Source organism: Harmonia axyridis, chromosome 7 (assembly GCF_914767665.1).
Source record: "Harmonia axyridis chromosome 7, icHarAxyr1.1, whole genome shotgun sequence".
NCBI lineage: Eukaryota > Metazoa > Arthropoda > Insecta > Coleoptera > Coccinellidae > Harmonia > Harmonia axyridis.
The window spans coordinates 25,210,549-25,235,374 of record NC_059507.1 but is presented as its reverse complement, the minus strand read 5'-3'; the positions used below and the strand labels follow the sequence as shown (position 1 = coordinate 25,235,374).

The 24,826-nt window shown below is 35.4% G+C and overlaps 1 protein-coding gene and 1 long non-coding RNA gene across 3 annotated transcripts in view; one reads left to right on the top strand and one right to left on the bottom strand.

Annotated features, from left to right (window-relative positions):
- The window catches only part of LOC123684124 (G1/S-specific cyclin-D2-like), a 58,781-nt gene that overhangs the window by 6,054 nt on the left and 27,901 nt on the right, over positions 1-24,826 (bottom strand). The window contains exon 3 of the mRNA XM_045623263.1: positions 20,228-20,393. Coding sequence (XP_045479219.1) covers positions 20,228-20,393 — 166 coding nt within the window. The remainder of the gene's footprint in view (positions 1-20,227; positions 20,394-24,826) is intronic.
- On the top strand, positions 18,129-19,675 carry LOC123684125. Of its 2 annotated transcripts, XR_006748110.1 has the most exons (4): positions 18,129-18,758; positions 18,848-19,001; positions 19,133-19,272; positions 19,357-19,675. It is a non-coding gene; the product is annotated as an uncharacterized LOC123684125 (long non-coding RNA). The 2 variants fall into 2 exon arrangements; XR_006748109.1 differs by having other exon boundaries at positions 18,133-18,758; positions 19,133-19,675.

Genomic DNA, 24,826 nt, shown 5'->3' with positions numbered 1-24,826 from the left:
ATTAAAAAACAGAAATGGATTCACTATTCAATTATTCCTTATTGTTTCAGGGTAACTAATGATCCTTCGGAATTTGGGGTAAAATATATTCGATTGGTCACATCAACACTCAATTGAAGTTGTAGAGGAGGCGGATGTGAAACATAATGGGTATTTAAATAATAATAATATTTATCTATGTTCCAAATTATCAACGTACAAGGCAATAAAGAGAAAACACGTCAAAAATCAACGCATAGGTTTAATAAAAATTACAATATGTCTGGAGCATCAACAATTCCCACAAGCACAATTGGATTCAGAAATGTCATAATTTATTGCCGAATACATACAGGTCTGTTCAGATAACGTATGATGGAGTATTCAACTTCTTGGTTGGTTAGGTTTTTGGATTTTTGTACCTAATGTTTATTTTTGTGAAAAAAAATGTTCTGTATACATAAATACCAAGAAAGGTAACGATATTATATACATATTCAGTATAGGGGATTTCTGTAATTCATTCGAAACATTGACTGAAGTGCCATATTTTATATTTTCTCATTTTGATCTGTAACATATTTTTTTTCAAAATACATAATTGAGTTCGACTATGAATATCTTATCACCTGAAAATTTCATTATAAATTTGGTCAAATGATAGCATTTGACAGTTTATCATTTTATAGATCTTGGAGAAAGATTACTCATTTATTAATATGAGAGTTGCAGATATTTCAAGCATGTTGATAGAAAATGCTTTTATCAGAATTTACAATTTGGCTACATGTTTAAAAAACTGTTGCAAGTAGGTACATTCCCGAGTATGAAAATATACTAGCATTCACATAGAATTTTTAGTCTTATCAAGAAATAAAATGAAAAGACATGTCTACGCTCCAGTTGATTAAGAGTGTTGAACGTTAACAATCCGAAAATATCGTTCAATAGAACAAATATGTCTCTTTCACTTGATTTACTAATTCACTTAGAAATTAATAAATTGTTAACTGCATAAACCTTTTGGTACTAAATACTATGGTTAATAATTCACAAGTATTAAAAGCTGAAAATTGAATTGAACTACAAATATAAAAGATATGAGAAATTATTTTGACTAACAAAATCCGTTTTGTCCGTATACTAAGGACAAAATGACACACTAGTCATGGACATAATGACTTACATAATATTTAAATGCAAAGTTATTATTTTCGAGACAGTAGCAAACGATGTATGAACCAGTGAAAACACTGAATGTAACGTAGCCACTGTTCACCAGGTTTGAAACGAAAAAAACGTTATTGCAATTATTGCAGGGGCAGTTATCGTCATCTTCATTTTTTTTTCTTAATTTTAAACGGTTTAGTGTCGGATTATTCGACTTTTTATTTTTCAAGAGTCTTGTTTCCTGTACCACTGGGTTTTTTCATCATTGAATAATATTTTAGTAACTCCTTGTTTCTTCTTCTTGGGTGGATTATTCGCAGCAGATTTAGCTTTGATTTTGTAGAAATTATGCCTTGTCTCTGAGGTAGTGGTGAAAGAATTTCATTATGAAAGGATAATGATCCTTTGGAAATAATCATTAGGAATCGATAGGTAATTTACCTATTTTTTACAAGATATAACAGAAATTCCACGTTCTATCACTCATAGTGCATGCAAACTATGTTCAAAATAACATGAAAATGAGTTCTTTAGGTCCACGTGAAAATCAATCCATAAAATTCTATATTATTTCCAAAAATATATTTTCTTCACATTTTTCGGACAAAATGACATACTACGTCATTTTATCCATCAGGATAGTACATACTTTATATAATATTGAAGCACAATTTCTAAACAAAACCAATATTCATCTTGAAACTTATACATATTAAGTCATAACCGTAATAACAAGAAAATATTCAATATACAACGAATATTGTCATGACACCAGAAGCAATTTAGAAACCAAGTGAACAAAAAAATTCAACCGACCAAAACACATTTGTGGCTATTACACCAGGGAAACAGACAGTAGGATGTCAATTTCTTCGCAGGATTGTCATCATCACATGCGGGTCCTGAATAATAATAATAATAATAATAATTTATTCAGATGTTAACTATTAACATAATGAATAATAAAGTCCATCAAATATTACATGGTGTGTCAGTAAATATATATACACATACATAAAAGGTATAAAGATATATGGACAATTTAACTTAAACAATTCAGACGAACATTATAAGTTAACAAATTTGCATTTCCAGAATTCTTCCATGCTATAATAAGCTTTTTTTATCAGAAAGCTTTTCAGTATCTTCTTAAGTTCCTCCTTCTTTATTATTTTCAATCGTTCTGGTATGCAGTTATAAATCAATAAAGCCTCGTGGTTGACACTTATCTGGGATGCCAATACTCTGTGATATGGCGTCATCAGATGACCTGCGTTTCTAGTACGGTATGTGTGGTACTTCCCATTCTTCGCCATCTCATCAACACGCTCATGGACATACATTACGCAGGAGAGCAAGTAAAGGGAGGTAAATGTCATGACATTCTCCGCTGGAAAGTGATCTCTACAGCTTTCCGTCCCTTTTAAGTTACATATAATTCGTATAGCATTCTTCTGTTTAATGAAAACTCTATGGCTCTCAGATCTTCCTCCCCAGAATAGAATTCCATAACTAATGAGGCTGTGAAAAAAAGCAAAGTATGCTGTTTTGGCTGCGATTTTTCCTGCTAGCTGTTTGGTCCTCCTGATCGTATATGTTGCAACCGATAATCTCTTGATTAGTACTTCAATATGGGCATGAAATTTTAGATTCGGCTGCAATATGACGCCCAGAAACTTCAATGTGGTATCGACTGTTGGACGAGTCTCAAATGTGATGTGTTTGGTTTTGTCTTTGTTCACCTTGAAGTTATTCGCCCAAAACCATTTTTCGGCTTCTTGCTTTGTTATCAGGGATTTCATATTTAATTCCTCCTGATTTTTACCTTTGTTCAAGAAAGATGAGTCGTCAACATACAGTGATTGGGCATCGGAATGGACATTTGAGGGTAGATCATTTATGTAAAGTATGAAGAGTATCGGTCCCAAGATGGATCCTTGAGGCACTCCGAATTCTATCTCCTTCCACTCAGAGAACCGATCCTCGAGCTGCACCCTCTGGAATCTTGATTTCAAATAGCTCTCGATAAGTTTCAGTGTTATACCTCTAATTCCATAATATTTCAGTTTCTGCAATAGTATATCATGACCTATTGAGTCGAAGGCTTTGCTTAAGTCAAACGCTATCATCTCGCATTTTTTACCCATGTCGAAACCATCGGCTATTTCCAGCAGTAGAGATGTTATGGCACTGCTCGTCGACTTATTCTCCTGATACCCGTGCTGCTCCTTGCAAATTATTTCGTATTTTTTCAGAAAACTGGAAATTCTGTCCTTTATAGTGGTCTCGAAGATCTTAGAAAGCGCCGGAAGAATTGATATAGGCCTGTAGTTGTTAGGTTGATTTTTGGTCCCTCCTTTGTGGATAGGTACTATTTTCGCCATTTTAAGCTGTTGAGGAAAGTAGCCGTCATTGAAACATCTGTTTATTATTATACTGAGTGGTTCAGCAATGCATGGAAGAATCTTCTTCAGAACAGTTGGTGATATATCATATATATCCTTAGAATTCTTTGCTTTGATTTTTCTACCAATCTTAAGCACCTCCTCTGCATTAACCTCCCTTAAAAATATTGAATTTCCTGTATATTTGTCCGTTTTTTCTTGAAGAATGAATGGGTTGGCCAAATTTTTGGGATCTTCAAGCACCTCTGGAGCTCCAACACTCACTAGAAATTCATTCATCAGGTTCGGATCAATGTCCGCATAGTTGTTTTTGTTCTTTGTTGTTACTCCTTCGTTTATTATTTCCCAAACTGCCTTATTTTTGTTTGTTGCCTTCTGAATTCTTTTATTATTTTCAATTCTCTTTATCTCTGCTATTTTTGCTCTGTATTCGTGCTTGATGATATTATAGGCATTCTTGCTAGCTAGATCTCTCTTTACCGAATATATGACTGAAAAAGCATCAAGACGATTTTTCAGATTCTTGATTTCTTTATTCATTTTGAGTTTTGATTTTGAATTCGGTTTTATTTTCAGCAGTTTTTCAGGGCAGCTATTCTCAAAATGTTCTAGGAATATACTCCAGAACTTATCGAATGCTTCCTTTGCTGATAAATTAGTATCCAACCAATTCCATGATTCTCCACTCAGCGCATCCGCCAAAAGTTTAATATTCTCATTTGCAACCTTTCTAACCATTTTTGTTTTTTCTCTGACTGGTTCTTCATGTTTACTGTATCCTATGACTTGCGCCATATGGTCCGAAATATGAGGCTCTGTACTGTAAGATACATAATTTTCTTTGATATTCGAAAATATGTTGTCAATAAGCGTTGATGTTCTATCTGTTATCCTTGACGACCCCTTAAACATTGCTTGAAGATCGAAATCCTCCATCACTTCTCCAAGATCTCGACTGTCCTTGGTATTCTCCGCCACGTTGATATTGAAATCTCCTACTACACATATATTCCTGTAGTTGCCGTCAGAATTGAAACAAGCATCCAAACAAGCCCTCAATTTATCCAAAAAAACTCTCATCGATCCTTTTGGTGGTCTATAAACGCCAATGATCATCATTCGTTGTTTTTTTTCTATAATCGCAGTCATTTCGATGTGATTCTCCTCAGAATAATCTTCTACCCATCGGAGTGGTTCTATTGATAAGTTTTCATCATTAAGAATCAGAACACCACCATATCCTCCCTTTCTCGAGAAATGAGCCCCCAATTGATAACCTCGCACAGCCAGCCGCTCCGCCATGTTCTCCGGCATCCAGTGTTCTGTTAGTACTGCGATATTTATTTTTTCTTCTTCCAAAAATGCCTCCATGTGGTCTGTTTTGTCTTTTATTGATCTTACATTCAAGTTCAGGATTTTGATTATTTTATCTTTGTTTTTTTTTCTTTTATTGATATTATTCTGGTCTTCGAAAAAACTTGAATCTCCTAATTTCGACTCCTTGAGGCCAGAACTCCGGTTTATTGATTTCCTCCAACTTATCAAAATCGACACCTATCTTGAAAGATAAACTATTTGCATCTGCCTTAGATATTTGTTCAACTATAATTTCACCGCTAGTAATTTTCTTTGAAATGTATTCAGTAAGATCTTCTTTCTTACAATATTTGTTTATTTTTCCTACGTAAAACCATGCCTTTTTAGTAGCTCCTTTTAGTGCGCCGTCTATGTTTACGTTTGAACCCAAGATTGTCTGATTATTATAACGTGTTCGTCGATAGTATTTTTCCGTATGTTTATCTTTGTTCACTGGAGAATCGCCGTTAATATTTTTATGAATAATATCTGTCTCTTTATTTTTCTCCCTAGTTATTACATTGAAATCTTTGATTTCTTCTCTTCTATCTTTAAAGACAGGGGTGGATTTATGTTTCAGATATTTTTTTGCGGTGTTTTCGATGTTAGTAATTTCGATTTCTGTATTAATGGATTCTTCTCTGATGGTTGGTGAGTTGGGAAATTGGCATACAGAGGGCGATGCTGTTGTTGGTAAAACCCCGATACATACGCCGTCAATTTTGAAAAAATCTAAAAGTTCATTTTGTCCGCATATGTCATTTTGTCAGAATTTCCCCTACATACCTCAATTCTTTAGATTATTGATATGTTTTGTGTCCATGTAAATTCTCAACTCAAGGTTAAAGTTAGTAACCACACCCTTGTCCAAGGAATCTCTATTTGTGTTGAACGCCGACAACAATGTTCACACTTCGGTTACCTTTAGTGTTTTTAAAGAAGAACATATTTTTTTTGTAACGACATTAAAAACAAATCAATATTCTGTGAAGAAGGAGGTTGAAACTCAATCTCAAATCTACGAAACATTGACATATAGATAAATGAACTACATATCTTGGATCAATTCTCTCTCAATTTTGTTTACTCATTTGTTATTATATACCTAACCCATACCCACAAATGAATTGAAAATTTTTGAAGTAAAAATTTTTCCTTGGAATTAAATATTTATAAAAACGATGTAGACTGTTCCTCGTCACTTCCTCTCAGTTGTTTCCCACCGTTTGGTCTCGTCGCAAAAGGCAGAGGCCAAGAAGTTACCGGCATATATCCATTGAAAGCACGTTCATCGAACCCTGACATCACCATTCTTTAGCCTTGTATATGTGACGATGACGAAACTAACACAAGACTCATAAGTGATTTTTGCCGATGAATTAGATTGTTTATGAACGAAAGAAAAATAAATAGTTAGGTTGCGTTGTACGTTAAAGAATAGAATTCAATTCGCAATCTATGTTATATTAATAATCTCATAATTATGTTATATTCAGCCTTAGTCTATATTCTTGATTGTTTCGGTCTCTACTTGACGGAAATTCATCCTAATATGATTAAAAAGTAAAACACTTTATTCTCGCTACATAAGCGGAAATAAAGTGTTTTCCTTTTCAATTATATTAGTCAAGGGCGTAGAAATGGGGGGTACTGGGGGTAATTACCACCCCAAGATTTCCAAAATATAAAACGAACCAATAATCATCATACTTTCCTCTGAAATCCACACGGTAGTGAATAATATAACTCTTTTACAGTTTATGAGTTTATTATCGCATTCAAGATTTGCACTACGATCACGTCTATGTCCTAGATTTATTACTTTCCTTTATCTATCCGCTTTCTCGGCATCGCCCCTTATTTGCCATCAATGATTTTTGCATTCGTCATCGGTATACACTTACCCGTAGTTTTCGGTTTTTTGTATCATTCTCGTCCCAAAATTTCAATAATGTAGTTATCAAAGAACTGAACTGAGTTTTTCGCATAGAAAAATTATCTAGGATGTGTTGTATACAACTTATTGTGTTCCATTCAAATTGAAATTTATTTGTGAAGACATCAGTTTTGAATTGAATATATCTGCACGGTGTTCCTAAATTGGAGGTACAAATGATAATGACAGATTTCTCAGATAATTTTAAGAAAAAAGATCCTATAACACTTTGTTTTTGAAATGTGTTAAAGTTCAATTTTTTCTCTAATAGCACTTTTCCTTGACAAGATATTTAACTCGAATTGGCATAGATATATTTCAATTTCAAGTTTTCATCATGTGATATCCTTATTTTGAATGCAAATCTACAAGGCGATATTTTTTCTAGAGGAGTGCCTGCTTCTTTCCTCCAGAACTATTTTTTGGTGAACCGCTGCTTGTTTAGAAAAATGTAAAAAGAATTTCTGGTCCAGAACCACATATGGTGTCTATAGTTTTGTCGTATCTGCTATCGATTTCGATAAAAAAATTGCAAACAGCTCTCTAGTAATCCTCAGGAAAATCCAAATTATTAAAAACATCCAGTTAGTAAACTGTACTGAATTAATTAATCATAAGTTTTGGTACTTATTCACCCACTCTGTAGTGATGATATGAGCATCACAAGTACGGCACACTAGAAGCACCCTGTATCTCGAAAACAAAGCGTTTGAGGGTCAAACAATTACTCATTTTCCTCCATAACTCATAGGAACACCCAGTATAAGATAAGAATAACCGAATTGGTAAAAAAAAAATATTTCGAGTGATTTGGTTTAAACTTCGTTATCAAACTTCTTTTTCTCACATTACAGATATGAGTAAACTTATTCGTCAAAAAAATTTTTTTATTACCCCCCCCCAGAAAAAAAGAAGATCTACGCCCTTGATTTCTATATTGTTTCAAATTTCTAATGATACAAAAAATAACTACTATTGATTACATTTTATAGTGTATATTTTTTCATCTTGCGAAGCTACGGAGGAGCTTCATCAACATAAAATAAACTATACAGCTATAAAATGAAAAAGTGACAGTCGTTGACTCATTCTCAGAAAGCGAAAAGGCCATAGCGTCAACAAAAAATTGAGAGAGGGAGAAGCAATGTGCTATTGTACATACCGTAGATAATGAAGTCATTTATTGACTTTCGGTTATGGATATCCTGGCCAGCTGTTTCAGTGCAATGATATTTGATAGAGAACTTCCTTTGTTGTGGATTTTTTTTAGTTCATGACCGACAGACGTACACATCCACATTCAGAATGAGCTGTAGACAGGCTGCGAATATCGGATATGTCGTTGAGGGTCACATACTAACGCGGTGAAGAGAGATGGCTATTCTTTGATGACAATGCGGCGTTATACGGAATATTCAACTCAATCAATATCTTAAAGATATGCATAGTTAGCATAATTATTCGAAATAATTATTTTTATATTCACTTTTCTATGAATTTGTTCACAAGTTATACTTATATCTGTTTTTTTGGTTACTATTTTCAATGATAATTGAATAACTGAAGCAGAAAAAAATAAACCAATTTGAAAGTACAAAAATTCACTTTTTGGAACGTGTAAAATTGAAAATAAATCCGTCCATCCAAGGTCAAACGTATTTCTGGAAAAGCATTGTAGCTACTTCCTTGGATTATTGGAATGTTTGGTGTTCATGTAGATTCAGTACATCTCAAGGTTGAAGTTAGTAACCACACCCTTGTCCAAGGAATCTCTATTTGTGTTGAACGCTGACAACAATGTTGTCACTTCGTTTCTGAAGATAACCATATTTTTGTTGAAACGACGCCGGCGTTAAAAAACAAATAAGGATTTGACGACAAGGAAGTAGGTACTCAAGCTTAAATCTATGAAACATTGACATATACAGTATGGTGCAAATGTATGGAATAAATTCATTGTCTCCCAAAAATAACAAATTTTGTGAAAAATGCTGAAACATGTCAATTTATATTTCTGATTCAATTTTTGACATTCATACGGGAGAGATGACGTCGTTGATATGGTCTTGATGACGTCATCGGCTGTTTTTTAAATGGGAAAGTATGTCATGTGACACCTCAATTTGAAGGTCCTTCAATTACCTACTCAATGGTACAAATCATTGTAAGATCCATCGATACAGGATGGATAGAAACATGTTTATTTGTTGTACTCTCATAGTTTCTTATTGCAGTAGATACTTTCATTTATTATCATTATTATTAAAATTGAAATGAGTACTTGAACGCAAGATTTTCAACGACAAAAACATTAAAAATAAATTATTTGCAACATGCAGCGGTCCGTATAACAAACAGTCAAGATTCAAATCGTGAGTATATCAATTCAATTTGAAAATGAGATTGACAGAACAAGAACGAATCGACGTTTTAATTATGACTGGCTATGGGGATGAAACGAAAACCCAAAAAGAAGTTTGCAATTTATTCAACTCGAATTATCCATACTTAGAACAACCCATTTCCCAATCAACTGTTAGTAACGGGTAGTGTCAAAGATCGTCCTAAAATTGGTAGAATGATGATTATATACTCAACCCATACCTACAAATTAATGAAAAATTTTCTCCCTCAAATAAAATATTTATAAAAAACAATAGGGACTGTTCTTCATCACTTCCTTTGAGTTTTTTTCACCCTTTGGTCTTATCGCAAACTACAACTAACAAATTTTCATCAAATTATGAGGTCATAATAGCTAAAGAGGCGTATTTAGCAACCCTTTCAGATTCTCAGTTCAGGAATGGAATTCATAAATTTAAAGTTCGTTAGAACAAGTGTATTCCAAACCATAAAATTGTTTTCCTTATCGAAACGCAATCATCCTCATAGCTTAAGAATTTATAAGCTGAAAGATATAAAAAAACATCATTTTTTGGAAACTTGACAACAAGTGATCATGAAATTGGGGAAACCATTGATATTGAATATAGTATTCTACACCATGAAGTCCCAGATCCTATAGTTCACGAATTTAGGATTATTGTAATTTTGGTTCAGCTTTCGGAATGAATTACCCAGATTCGACACCTGCCTTAAGATATCAATTGAAATTTTTATGAATTAATATTTATTATATCTTCTTTTACACGTCTTTAGATATTTTGCAATGGAAAAAATGTGTATTTCCACTAGTCCAGTAGATAAATACAAAAAAAGGGGTCTGCTGGAAAAAATTCCGAACTTAATGAAACTTCTACAGGTTGTTCGGGGGTGTTGTGGGATGACTCTGTCAAGTTATGCAACACGAGGACAATGTGCTTACTTGAGGGCGGCCGAAGAACCTCAACATTTCCCGATTTTTTTCAGTTTTTTTGTCATAACCTCTAAATTAAGTAGTTTTCGACCAAACGTTAGCTTTGAAATTGTAGATCATTAAATTCTCTACAATTTTGTATTCACAAACTTTCTCGTAAACCTAATATCAATTGAGATACAATCAAATTTATAGTCCACTAGTCAAAGCAAAAAAAGTGGGGTCTGCTGGAAAAAATTCAGAACTTGATGAAACTTCTACAGATTATTCGGGGGAGTTGTGGGATGATTCTGTCGAGTTATTCAACACGAGGACCCTGTGCTAACTTGAGGAGGGCCGAAGAACCCCAACATTTTTGGACTTTTTTCGGGTTATATTATTATTATTTATTGATTTTACCCAGTTGATCTAATTATTTCGTTCAAAATAATTATTGGTTGATAGGAATTTGCAGTAAGTTGATAACATACCACGATAACATTGAGATATCTACTCTTCACATAACCATAGGCTTTTAGTCAAAACTACCTCACCCCTCCACCTCCCTGTGTTCAATATGTCGATATTGATGAGTAATTACTATAATTACCATAGAACGGCTGGTAATTGTTAGTTAGAGGGTCAAAACCTTTATTTTTTTGCCAATTTTGACATGTTGAGAAAATTCCTGTAATTTTGATTGGCTGTATCTCGGTTGATATAAGATTTAGAAAAAAGTTTCGGGAAACAAAATTATGAAGAATTCAATTATCTACAACTTTGAACATGAACGTTCTGGTCGAAAACTAATTAAGTTGAAAGTTATAAGCAAAAAACCGAAAAAAGTCCGAAAATGTTGAGGTTCTTCAGTCCCTCCTCTAGATAACACAGGGTGTTGAATAACTTAACAGAATCATCCCACAGCTCTCCCAAACAACCTGAAGAAGTTTCACTAAGTTCGGAATTTTTTCCAGCAGACCCACTCTTTTTGCTTTGTCACTGGACTATTATTTTGATCGACTGTATCTCAATTGATATTAGATTTACGAAAAAAATATTGATACAAAATTGTAGAGAATTTAATGGCCTACAACTTTGAAGATGGAAATTCTGGTCGAAAACTACTTAGTTTAGAAGTTATGAGCAAAAAACTGAAAAAAATCCGAAAATGTTGAGGTTCTTCGGCCCTCCTCAAATTAGCACAGGGTCCTCGTGTTGGATAACTTGACAAAGTCATGCCACAGCAGCCCCGAACCACCTATAGATGTTTCATTAAGTTCGTATTTTTTTCCAGGTAAAATGTATTTATCTACTGGACTAATTTCCCTATTGCCAACAATATGACTTGATTTTCCCGCATCGTTAGGCCTTCATTGATCCATTCCTTGCTGAAAACTTGAGAGAAAAGAACTTAAGCGCCTCGGGACTATCAACATTTTTACAAATTAAGCTATTCGTGTTGTAATATTTAAAGAGCGGTGTTTTATCAGTTAAAACTCCGAACAGCTTTTGAATAGTCTGATTGAGTTCGTAAAGGGCAATCGCATAATCTAGTGATCTGAGGCCAAGCGAACAACAGCTATAAAAATATGATAACCGTCAACTGGCGCCACAATTATGATTGTATATTACGATATTTTCCAGGGAAATACTTCACTACATCCTACAATACTATAACGGTTAATGAGATGCATGCGATGTTATCGTGGGGTCAGATTTCGTGCACGAAATAGTAATTTACGTAACAAGTCCGAAAAATAGGGTTTTTTTGGACGAATAGACAAAATTTCAGGACGAACGTAAGCGAGTCCTGGAAGTCTGTGAGTCCAAAAAACCATTTTCGGGCGTATTGCGTACAATATTTTTTCGGCAACCAAGTAAAAAAACACTATCGCTGCTGCTTTCCAAATTTTATTGCGATTGCGATCAAAAAACATGCAAATTTTTGACAACTAATTTCATATGAACTGTCAGCCATTATCTCGGTTGCTATGGATTCTATGATTCTTTTCCGGCCTAATCCGGGAAGTATACGTACTTTCCGGACTAGGCCGGGAAATGCTGCTTTCTCAGAGAAAAAGCGTCCGGGAAGTGCTAACTTCCCGGACGGTTGCCGAAAAATTAGAATTTCAGTAATTACATTAAATTTATCAAATTATATATAGGGGAGACTGGGGAGGGTTGATTGATATATTTTTCACAAAATTGTTAATAAAAAATTTGTGTTTAACATTTAACAATCCATTTGTGTCATAGTGAAATTTAAGGACTTCGCCTAGACGTTTAGCAATATTCAATAACTGAAAATGAAAATTTTAATCTTGATTACGACTTCTTGAAATTGTCCGTTCAAAGTGTCTCAAACCTCCCTATTCATAGGAGGCTTTATACACTAAAAGGGAGGTTTGATACAATAAGAAATAAGGTACAAGCAATAATAAGAAATCAATCTTTTATTATCATAACACTACCTCATTCCTACATAATTCGCAAGTATTAGTATATTGTGCAACAAGTGGGGAAAGTCCAACTTTTCTCGCGAGTGTGGAAGTTTGTGGCACGAGCCTGAAAGACGAGTGCCGCAAACACACGAGCGAGAAAAGGACTTTCTCCACATTTTACACACTATACTTCTCCTACAACTGCACAAATTTTAATAATTCAAGTAATGGACTTGATTCAAACCAAAATGACCTTCGTTGACAGTATGTGCTAATTTATTGCGTTTCCATAGAAACGACTCAAAAGCTCAATTTCATTGGTCGACCAAGCGAAGTGTGGGCATAGTGCCGTGGGGAATAATATTTCCCACATGAGCAATACATAGTTTTGGAATTGAGTAAGCTATGAAGAATACGCTACTTTCCATAGCAGTTGTAGGAAATAGTATATTGTGCAACAAGTGGGGAAAATCCAACTTTTCTTGCGAGTGTGGAAGTTTGTGGCACGAGCCTGAAAGGCGAATGCCGCAAACATACGAGCGAGAAAAGGACTTTCTCCACATGTTCCACACTATACTTTTCCTACAACTGCACAAATTTCAATAATTCAAGTAATGGACTTGATTCAAATCAAAATTACCTTCGTTGACAGTATGTGCTAATTTATTGCGTTTCCATAGAAACGACTCAAAAGCTCAATTTCATTGGTCGACCAAGCGAAGTGTGGGCATAGTGCCGTGGGGAATAATAGTTCCCACAGTATGTGCAATACATAGTTTTGAAATTGAGTAAGCTATGAAGAATACGCTACTTTCCATAGCAGTTGTAGGAAATAGTAAATTGTGCAACAAGTGGGGAAAGTCCAACTTTTCTCGCGAGTGTGGAAGTTTGTGGCACGAGCCTGAAAGACGAGTGCCGCAAACACACGAGAAAAGGACTTTCTCCACATGTTCCACACTATACTTTTCCTACAACTGCACAAATTTCAATAATTCATATAATGGACTTGATTCAAATCAAAATGACCTTCGTTGACAGTATGTGCTAATTTATTGCGTTTCCATAGAAACGACTCAAAAGCTCAATTTCATTGGTCGACCAAGCGAGGTGTGGGCAAAGTGCCGTGGGGAATAATATTTCCCACAGTATGTGCAATACATAGTTTTGAAATTGAGTAAGCTATGAAGAATACGCTACTTTCCATAGCAGTTGTAGGAAAAGTATAGTGTGCAACATGTGGAGAAAGTCCTTTTCTTGCTCGTGTGTTTGCGGCACTCGCCTTTCAGGCTCGTGCCACAAACTTCCACACTCGCGAGAAAAGTTGGACTTTCCCCACTTGTTGCACAATATACTATTATTTTACTACCGACACTTTCACAGGCTGAATGGAACTCCATTTTCTGATGAAAAGATGACGATCCAGCTACTGCAATTTATTATTTTCGGCGTTTCCTCCTCGAGCTTCTTTTTTACGATTTTGCTCAACTTGCACTACGAAATATACCTATAGGGATGTTTGATACGTGTATCATCTCTCCCGACACAAACTGTATCAAACCTACCTAGAAGACAACTTTAGATAATATATAACCTGAACATATTATGATATTCGATTGAAGATCTGTACTACTGGTGTCTATGTTCTAAATGAAATGCGCATCAATAATAAAGTAATTAATTTCGTCGGTTTTTGTTGAAAAAGAGATAAAGCCTCACGTTTGTTATGCAAATTCTTACATCAAATATCAAGAAAACACACTTTAAGCTTAAAAACTCTTGTTCGTGACGCGACCGTTGCTAGATTTCAACTGACACTATTTTCCCATTCATAGAGGCACTGCACGTGATTACGCCTTCTCTGAAGAACCGAGGCGGGAAATTTGAACGTGTATCAAACCTCCCCTTGTATCAACCCTCCCTAGTCTCCTCTACCAAATTCATGTCATTCTTGAGTTGTGTTTAATTCACCGCATAATTAATTAATTCAATAACTGCATAATCATTATATCAACTTTGGGACACCTTTTATTAATACGATTAATTCAACTTTGGATCTCGTCTTTCACTACATCACCTTCTCACCCTTGCACTCATGCCAAACAGAAGAAGATATGTGCACTACACTGTTGGAATCAAGGTATGAGACCCTATAGCATATGGAAGCTGGTTAGCTTAGGTGTTCCTCAAAGACAACAATACTGTTCGTCTTGGCATTTGCCTTTACTATATCTGTGGGTGTAGAATTCCAAATCTTATTTGGCAATCTAAAGTTTGATATTTGTTCTCATATTTCATTATCAGGAGAACCTATTCATTTCTAATCCACCTACTTGTATAACTATAATGAGTATTTCTACAGCATTAAATTTGTCTCGGATGTTAAGGTTAGGTTCATTAGGTCAAAATCATTGGTCCTCTGACATGTCGATTATTGGTTCTTCATATTATTCGGGTGTCGATCATTGCGACATCTACGTTGTGTTCTTATTTATTTAATTTAAATCACTTTTATTATTTTATGATTTTTTTCCTGCATATTGAAACTGAAGGTTCAAAGAATGGGAAAATGTATATTGCAACTACATAAAAATTGTCTTTGTATTGAAAAACTCTTTGTCGTTCTCACTAGCACGCTATTGTGTCGACAATTGGGACATTTACCTCAATTCATTCTAGCAGAATATGGAAAAAAAGATTAAATTATAGATGAGCTTTTGAGAGATTCTTCATACATGTACCAAGTGCACACTTGGGAACTACAGACCTGTATAAAGGTAAAAGAAATTTAATTCGATATTGAAAATCATCGGTGTTCGGTGTCTGCTATTAATGATCTGGTACAAGAAAGCTGAAAACCAAGGACGTAGAAATGGAGGGATACTGGGGGTAATTACCCCCTCCCCAAGATTTTCAAAATATAAAAGTTTCGCAAAGGCGAAGAACGAAGAACTCCATAAAATGTACCAATAATAATGATTTTACTTTCCTTTGATATCGACATTTCAGTAAAAAATCGGACCACTTAAGGGTTTATAAGTTTATCATCGCTTTCAAGATGAGTCTTTTTTTGCACTACGAGCTCGTCTTTGTCCGAGGTTTATTATTTTCCTTTATCTATCCGCTTTATCGGCATCGCCCCTTTTTTGCCATATGTAGTTTTTACATTCGTCATCGGTATACACTTACCCGTTGTTTTCGGTTTTTTGTATCATTCTCGTCACAAAATTTCAATATGTAGTCATCAAAGAACTGAACTGAGTAATTCGCATCGAAAAATTGTCGGGTCTGTGTTGTACAACTTATTGTGTTTCATTCAAATTGCAATTTGTTTGTGAAGACATCAGTTTTAAATTGACTATATCTACAGGGTGTTCCTAAATTGGGGGTACAAATGAAAATGACAGATCATTTCGAGAAAAAAGTCCTATAACATGAGTCGGCAAATGTTTTTGTCTAATAGCACCTTCCCTTCGCAGGATATTTCACTTGAAATGGCATAGATATTTCAATTTAAAGTTTTCATCATGTGATATCCTAATTTTGAATGCTAATCTACAGGGTGCATTTATCTGCAATCGATTCCGAGAAAAAAATTCAAACAGTTCTCCATAGTAGGTAATTCTCAGGAAAATCCAAATTATTATGAAGATTCAGTTAGGTAGCTGTGATACATAAATTAATTATAAGTTTTGGTACTTATTAACCAACTCCATAGCGAAGATTAATAAAGATTCGATAAACTGGTACAAAAAAGTAAGACTACAAGAAACACCCATTATCTCGAAAACAAAGCGTTTGCGGGCTCATGTTTATGGGTAATTAATTTTTGAAATTATCCAAGGAATCTATGATTTTCCTTCGTAACACTGAACAATTCAAGAACACCCAGTATAAGATAAGAACAATCGAATTTGTAATGAAAAAATTATTTCGAGTAATTTGGTTCAAACTTCGCTAACAAATCTCTTTTTCTCACATTATAGATATGAGTAAACAATGTCGTTAAAAACTTTTTTTCGATTACCCACCACCCCAAAAAAAAAAGAAAAAAAAAGATCTACGCCCTTGCTGAAAACGATATGAAATTCAAGGCGAAAAGCCTGATCGGAGATAAAAACCGTCGAGCGATAGACTTTAGGCACTTTATGAGAAAGTGGCTCGACGAAATCGAGATCAGATTCGACTGGGGGGCCACGGTTAGGTTGCTTTGCTGTGTCGGCGGCGGAGTCTTACTGCACACAGATCAACAGTTAAACGGACCTTGAGAGTGGAATTACAGTCTTTGTCCCGGCTGGGACATACCGCGATACTATGCGAAAGCCACGAAGGACGAGTAGCATTCGCTTCTTGGGGCCAGACAACCCAAATAGAATCTCGGCAGAACAAAACGAACCATAAGTAGATATTAACTATGCCGCTCAGGTAGAGGTCCTTCTCAAAATCCACGCAACATTTCATGGTAAATTGATATCACCTTGGAAGTTAACTTCTCAAATGTCTCACCGTTTTGTCTTTGCAAGCTTTCTTATGATTACAAGCATATCTTCACTTAATAATTTGCCAAGTCTTATTTCTTAGGACAGAACAATTGAATTTCAGTCGGCGTAATCGAAGTCTGAAAGAACATTCCCTAACAGCTAATATTTCCAAGATTGGATTCATTCTTGTATCGTTTCATTAGGGCGCTAAATATAGTTTCATTACTTTGTGATCATAACTTATAATCAGTTATAATATCTCAGGAGCACAGACAATATTCGATTATACACCGATTCACGAGACGTAGTTCGCGAAACATAACGAGAGCGCATCTCGAGTGGTTTCAAAAAGCGAATCTACTTTTACGACGTGAGAAATCTACTATCAACTTTGCGCATACGCAGAAGCTCTGAGATCATCGCATATTTGTAGGCTATGAAGTGAAGTTGTACTTGTTACTTAAAAAAAAAATAACATATTTTGCTCTTATTCTGATCTAAAGCTTTGGGGAACATGAACAAATATCTTTTTTCATTTTTCGAACTATTCAAATATCTAACCCAAATCACAAATAAATCTGAATATAGACTGAAACCAGGCTTAGATACAGTGACTTGATGAAAAAATCAAGTTTTATCAAGTCATTGAAGGCTTAGACTGCAAATAGTACCAACTTGGACCTTACAGTCGAACAAGTTTGAAATCTGCCAAAATCTACTATAAAAAATGTATCTACCATAGATGGCCTGAAATCTACTGAAAAAGTAGATTTCTACTATGGATGGTCACACTAGTCGAGTGAAGAGGTTCGTATAATCGAAATATATTGTCTATGCTCGAGTGATATTCGTTACGATTTTACAGCTCATGTCCTGATGAACCAATAGAATCCGTAAATTTCCCATAGTTACGGCGTATCAATAAGTGAATATACTACTTGACGACGTGGTATAATCGTTTTGGTGTTTCGCTTCCTGTCATATTGTGATCATTTCCATAGTAACATTCTTGGACGTTCGCCAAAAACTAAAAGTCAAGCTCAGTGAAATGTCATTGAATTATCAAAATGCAGAGCTTTGGTTATATTTATTGAAATTATTCGTTATATAATCGTAACGAATACCACTAGAGCATAGACAATATATTTCGATTATGCCAACCTCTTTACTCGACGTAGGTAGTTCGCCACTCGAGCTGCGCTCTCGTGATGTTTCGCGAACTACCTATAGTAATAGTAAATTTTATTCGCCATCAAGAAAGAATTACATGGCACGTCATATAAACACATTCAGCAATATTACATAATGAGAAAAAACATACTAATATAAATATAAACATCAGTTAACACAGTTTAACAAGTTAAAATTTCAATCCATCAACACGCTGAAGACAACACAAGTCAGAACTCGAATCTCAAAAACTCGTCAACAGAATAAAATACGTTCTCCAACAACAAATTCTTGACATTTCCTTGAAGAGCTGACCTTGGCAAACTCTTAATAGATTGGGAAAGCTTGTTGTACAGTTTAATGCACCAGTAATTTACTGCAATTTGAGTGGATTTAGCTCTATGAAAATTGCTCCTGAACTCATCTCTGTGTCTGGTGTTGTACGAATGGCAATCGCTGACTTGAGTGAACCCATTTTTGTTTGAGTGAACAAATTTCAAGCACTCCAGAATGAAAACGGAGACAATGGTAAGTATCCTATGCTTCTTAAATAGTTCTCGACAGCTATGTGTTTTTGGTACACCACTCAAAATTCTTACTGCCTCCTTTTGCTTCAGGAAAATCCGATCAAGACCTGGACTATGCCCCCATATCAGTATCCCATATGTCGCCACAGAGTGAAAGTTGGAAAAATAAGTCAGCTTACAGACATTATCGGTAGAGATGGCCTTCATACGCCTCATAGTAAAAAGGGCTGTCGACAGTTTCCTGGTAAGTAATGAGATATGCCCCTTCCAACAAAGATCATTCTCCAAGGTTATTCCAAGTAGGTTCAAACTACGTTTTTCTTTGTTGTGTAAATTGAAATTCAGTCTTTGAATTTTCTCTCTATTCAATTTTAGACCATTAAAGGTAAACCAGTCCTCCGCAACTCGCAGGGTCTCATTACACACACGCTCCAGTTCCTCCCGTGAAGAAGTAATATTGAGAAAGGATGTATCATCTGCATATAAACTCGTTGCCTCGCACGGAACATTTCCTGGTAAGTCATTAATGTACACAACGAACAACAAAGGACCCAGTATCGATCCCTGTGGGACTCCCACATTTATCTCTCTAATTCCAGAGTTCATACCCTTCCATGTGACCACCTGCTTTCTATCAGTTAAGTATGATCTGATGAATTTCAAAGCTATACCTCTTACTCCATAGTACTCCATCTTCTCAAGCAGTATTTCCCTGTCAACACAGTCAAAAGCCTTACTGAGATCTAACGCAAGTATTTCAGGGTGTAGATGATGGTCTAAAGCCTCTGTGACTCCCGCAATGAGTTCAACTATTGCTGAAGTAGTGGATCGCTTCGATCTAAAACCATGTTGAGAGTCAGAAATATACCTCTCGTGAATCGGTGCATAATCGAATATTGTCTATATTATATCTGATTATATAACTATAACCAAAGCACTGCATTTTGATAATTCAATGACATCTCACTGCGCTTTACTTCAATTTTTTGGCGAACGTTCAAGAATGTTACTATAGAAATGATCACAATATGGCAGGAGGCGAAACACCAAAACGATTACACCACGTCGTCAAGTAGTATATTCACTTATTAATACACCGTAACTATGGAAAATTTACGGATTCTATTGGTTCATCAGAACATGAGTTGTATAATCGAAATATAGCGCCTATTCTTTAGTTCCATCGTACTGTTTAATGGATTGAATTATTTATGCAAGACAGAATATATATTTCAAAAAATCGATAAAATAGCGTTTTTGGATGGGAATAACATATTGGCCAATACCTAGTGTCGAAATACAATGTACGAACAAGTAACTCCTGAAGATGCTTACCACAGTTGTAGGCGAAACGCGAGTTGAAAAAACTATTAGACAACGAATAAAAAGCTTCAAAGAATGGCATTTTTTTTCTCGAAAAGTCTTGAAAGTTTGTGAGAGATATATTCAGGTGACAAGGTAAGTACTCACCGCTGGCGCACAGTCCTATGAGTGTCTTGGCATGGTTCATCACCATGTCTGGGTCGATGTCTGTCCTTTGAATTGGCAACCGCATCAATAAATGTTTCACGAAGTCTAGTGGGGTGACAGCAGAAAGATTCCACTTTAACTTACTTAGAACTAATAATTCCCACCTCTGAAAAAAAAAACCATCATCATTTCCACAAACTTCAACATACAGCTTCAAAAAAGAGGATTAATTCAAAAAATAAATTCAATTCGTTATAGTCTCAAATAGTTTCTTTTAAATAATCTAATTTCATTAAAGATGTGTCATCTCTAATTATATAGTAATATAATCTAGGAGGTCCCTCATAGACAACCTTATCGTTATATCCATTTACGCTTTCAATCTCTAGAAAGAAACAACAAGCATATATTACATCGGGTGAATATCGAGGTACAATGACATCAGCTAGTTAATATTGAGAAAGACACAACTATTTGTTCACTTCTGAAAGTACAAAAATCAACATTGACTAGTACCTCAACTCTGGAATAAATTTCAACAAAGTAAGGCTAGCTATATGCCTGAGGAGAACAACCACAGGCTCAAAGCACTGATTACACTGCCTCGGAACCAGGACTGACTTCAAGGATCACGATCCAAGCGCCAATAAAAAAAACTCTATAATCTCCAATGTTTTCTATCTCGACTCATCAAGGCTTCTGTCAGATCTCTCAGAAGCTTATAGAATTCTTCTCTGTGCAAGCATTGACAGCAGTACTTTAGACACGGCACTAATAATTTCTTTTTTGGGGACTCGTCCAAACATTCCTAATAACGAATGTTTGGACGAAACCACGAAAAAAATCATCCTGAGAATACGGGGTCTAACTACAGAACAAATCGACCCTTCAGAAAAAAATAACAGATAAGAATTGCTTGTTGGAACATAAAAATTCTTTTCTAGGACTTTTGTATTAGTTGGTTTGGGATTTAATGCTAGTTGGGATTTCTGAAATTTCTTCAGTGTATTAATTACTTGTTCTTTAATTGTGTTTTCTTCCATCCAGGGGTAATATTATGTGATCTCTTCCTACACTTCCACTAGATTTTTATGTTTGAGTATAGATAAATAGAATATTTCTTCCAAGTTCCCCCGCAATTGTTTTCAGTTGCTTCCTTGCCCCTTCACAGTATTCACTCTTTCTATGAAATCAATTATATTTCAGTTATACTTGTAGCCACATCAAATTTTAACGGATACACTACATTATTCTTTAACTTTGTTGCTATTAAGTCTTTGAAAGGGGAGGGGGCCCCCTAAAATTTGACATATTAAGGCTAAAATATTAGCAGAACTATAGTTTCGCTTTACTTTGGCCCCCCCCCAAAAAAAATCCTACCCCCTCTTGGCTACCCCTGTTTTTGAAAGCTGGCGTCGCCACTGTTACGCAGCCACCCGGGGTGTCAGTAATTCCTGAACGGATTACCTCAATTTCGGTAATAACAAAACAATTTAATGTTGAGCAATCACAACTCCCGGAGGAGTTGTTTTGTGCCTGATTTGTACAATTTTGTTGGCTCAGATAATTCATGTGAAAGAATTAGGGTATAATTACTTATTTGTCTTTTAGTTAATCTGGAATAGTTCTTTATAATACAAGTGCAGAAGGCATTGATATTCTTCCACGAGTTCAAAATTCAAAAACGAGCCACGAAGTGGCGAGTTTTTGAATGAACGAGTGGTAGAATGATCCTTCTGTACGAGTATTATACATTATTTTCTCTAATTGATTGCATTTTTATTGAAATTTATGAAATATTTCCATGAATATCTTTTAGTGATATTTGCATTGAAAAATGTTGGTTGGCAGAACTGATATCTTTAAGGCAAATTGATGAATTGACAGATAAAGCCGTGGCGGAAAGTTCGGAGTATCAACATATAATAATAAAATATAACCATGAAAACTGTGCGTTTCTCATATATTCTCGCACGATTTTGTTCTACAAGATGTGGAAGAATGATCGGAATAACCACAGAATTAGAGAAAAGGTCTTTATTTGATATTATCAATTTGTTTCAGTTTCCTGGAAAAACATTTCCATCTCCTCAGGGATTCAGTTATTTATTTTATGACCAGTAATGCATATAAACTTTTGAAATAGTGTTGTATTTACCTGTGATATCTGCAAATTTTGTTTGTGTAGCAAATATATGAATTTTTTATTGTTGTCATCTTATTTTGGTACATGAACTTCGAGACTTTGAAAATATACAACTGTCGCTTGTCCATCATTCGACTGTGTGAGAACAGTTTTCTTGTAAATCTCTTTCGTTTTGAGGTTATCACTTTCAAAATCCATTTTTGCGTCAAAATCAAGGTTTTTATTTGACTTTCGTAAGTATCGACCTAAACAAGTAGCCGTATGAAAGGATAGATTCGAAGCTTGGTATGCTATTTCAAGTATTTCTATTGGTAAGAATTTTCTCACTTCGTAAAAGGTGTACACAAACTTTCTCAAACAGTTGGTTAAGTATTGTGAATGATTGTCCCATTTTAATGTGTTATTAATTGATGATTAAGCCTAGATATTTTATATTATCAGTCTTTCCTATCTCTTTTTTGCAACAACATTCATTCATCCTGCATTTTGTGTATGGTATGTAATGGTAGAAAAAGTGGGCTGAGATACTGTGGAGTTGGAAAACATGACGAATTCAGTTTTTTGGAAAATTAAGCTCAACAGGTTTCATATCCAGCCAGCATTTGATTCTATATAGGCCTATCTCTGATGTAGATTTTACATGTTACCAGGTGTCTTCGGCGAAAAGTAGAACCGTCTCATAGGCGTACGAGATTATATCTCCATTTACGTTGATTTTCAACAGGTCATTCATATAAATGAGAAATAGTTGTAGGCCTAGGATTGTTCCCTGTGGTATACCAAATTTGAGTTGTTGGGGTTTACTGAGACAAGCGTTGATTCTCACGAACGATATGCGATTGCTAAAGTAATTCTTGAAGAGTTCATATGCTACATCTCTTATACCACATGCATCTAGCTTTTTCAAGAGTAATGCCCTAGCTAGGTCTATGAAAATGCCTATTATCTTTTCACTTGCGTTCAGGTGGTCATGAATTCTATATGTGAATTGTTAACCATTGTTGTCGATGGAGCAGTATTTTTCCCCAAAAAACAGTATTCTATCAAAACACGAAACTCGTTTTTATCGAACCACAACAAATGTAGTGTCACTTCAATATCTCGATTCAGTGATCCAGTCTTGACTCTATGTTGCGAATTTTTGAGACGTATCTTTTGAAATTTGGTACTAGCGACAAGAAAGTGGTAGGAGTTATTTATTGAATGAGAGGGGAAAATATATAGTTTTGTTAAAATGGAGGCCGATGGAAAAATTAATCACATGCCACGTGCTATTCTGATGTATCAAAATAAGGTAATGTCTACAAACAATAGTATATTATTTCATAAGAAGAAGAGGTACCCAACACTTTTCGCCGATAATATATTTTTTTTTCGAGGGTTTTGAATTTCATAGAAATCTAAAATCCAATTTTTAGATGAGATTTTTATCAACAATGTTATAATTGATTGATCAATGAAAAACCGGGTTGTCATGCCTAATTAATTTTGACAGACATGCAGTATAAAAGTTGATAGTTATAAGGTGTGTGAATAAGTCTTTCCCCTTTTTTTTTTCAAATTTTGAGCCTTTATTGTGAAAAAATGGTTACAAATGAATTATTGAAAGTATTGACCATCGCTAGCTACAACTTTTCCCCATCTTTCTGGCAACATACGAATCCCGTTGCGAAAAAATTCGACCGGTTTGGCCTCTATCCAGTCATCCACCCATTTTTTGGCTTCCTCGTAGGAATGGAAGTGCTGGTCAGCCAGGCCATGCGTCATCGATCTGAAGAGATGGTAATCAGACGGAGCAATGTCTGGACTATACGGCGGGTGGGGTAGGACTTCCCATTTGAGCGTTTCTAAGTATGTTTTCACCGGCTGTGCAACATGTGGGCGAGCATTGTCATGTTGCAAAATAACTTTGTCGTGCCTGTCGGAGTATTGTGGCCGTTTTTCTCGCAGTGCGCGGCTCAAACGCATCAATTGTCGTCGATAGACCTCGCCTGTGATCCTTTCATTCGGTTTCAGAAGCTCATAGTAAACCACACCTAGCTGGTCCCACCATATACAGAGCATGAGCTTGGCGCCATGAATATTTGGCTTGGCCGTCGATGATGATGCATGGCCGGGTAGTCCCCATGATTTTCTTCGCTTCGGATTATCGTAACGGATCCACTTTTCATCGCCAGTCACGATACGATGCAGAAAACCCTTTCTTTTATGTCGCTGAAGCAGCTGTTCGCAAGTGAAAAAACGCCGTTCGACGTCTCTCAGCTTCAGTTCGTACGGCACCCAATTTCCTTGCTTTTGGATCATTCCCATGGCTTTCAAACGCTTGGAAATGGTTGTTCGGTCAACTCCCAATGCTTCAGCAAGTTCTTCTTGCGTTTGACACGAATCTTCATCAAGCAAAGTCGCCAATTCTTGATCTTCAAAGATTTGCGGCCGCCCGGAACGCTCCTTGT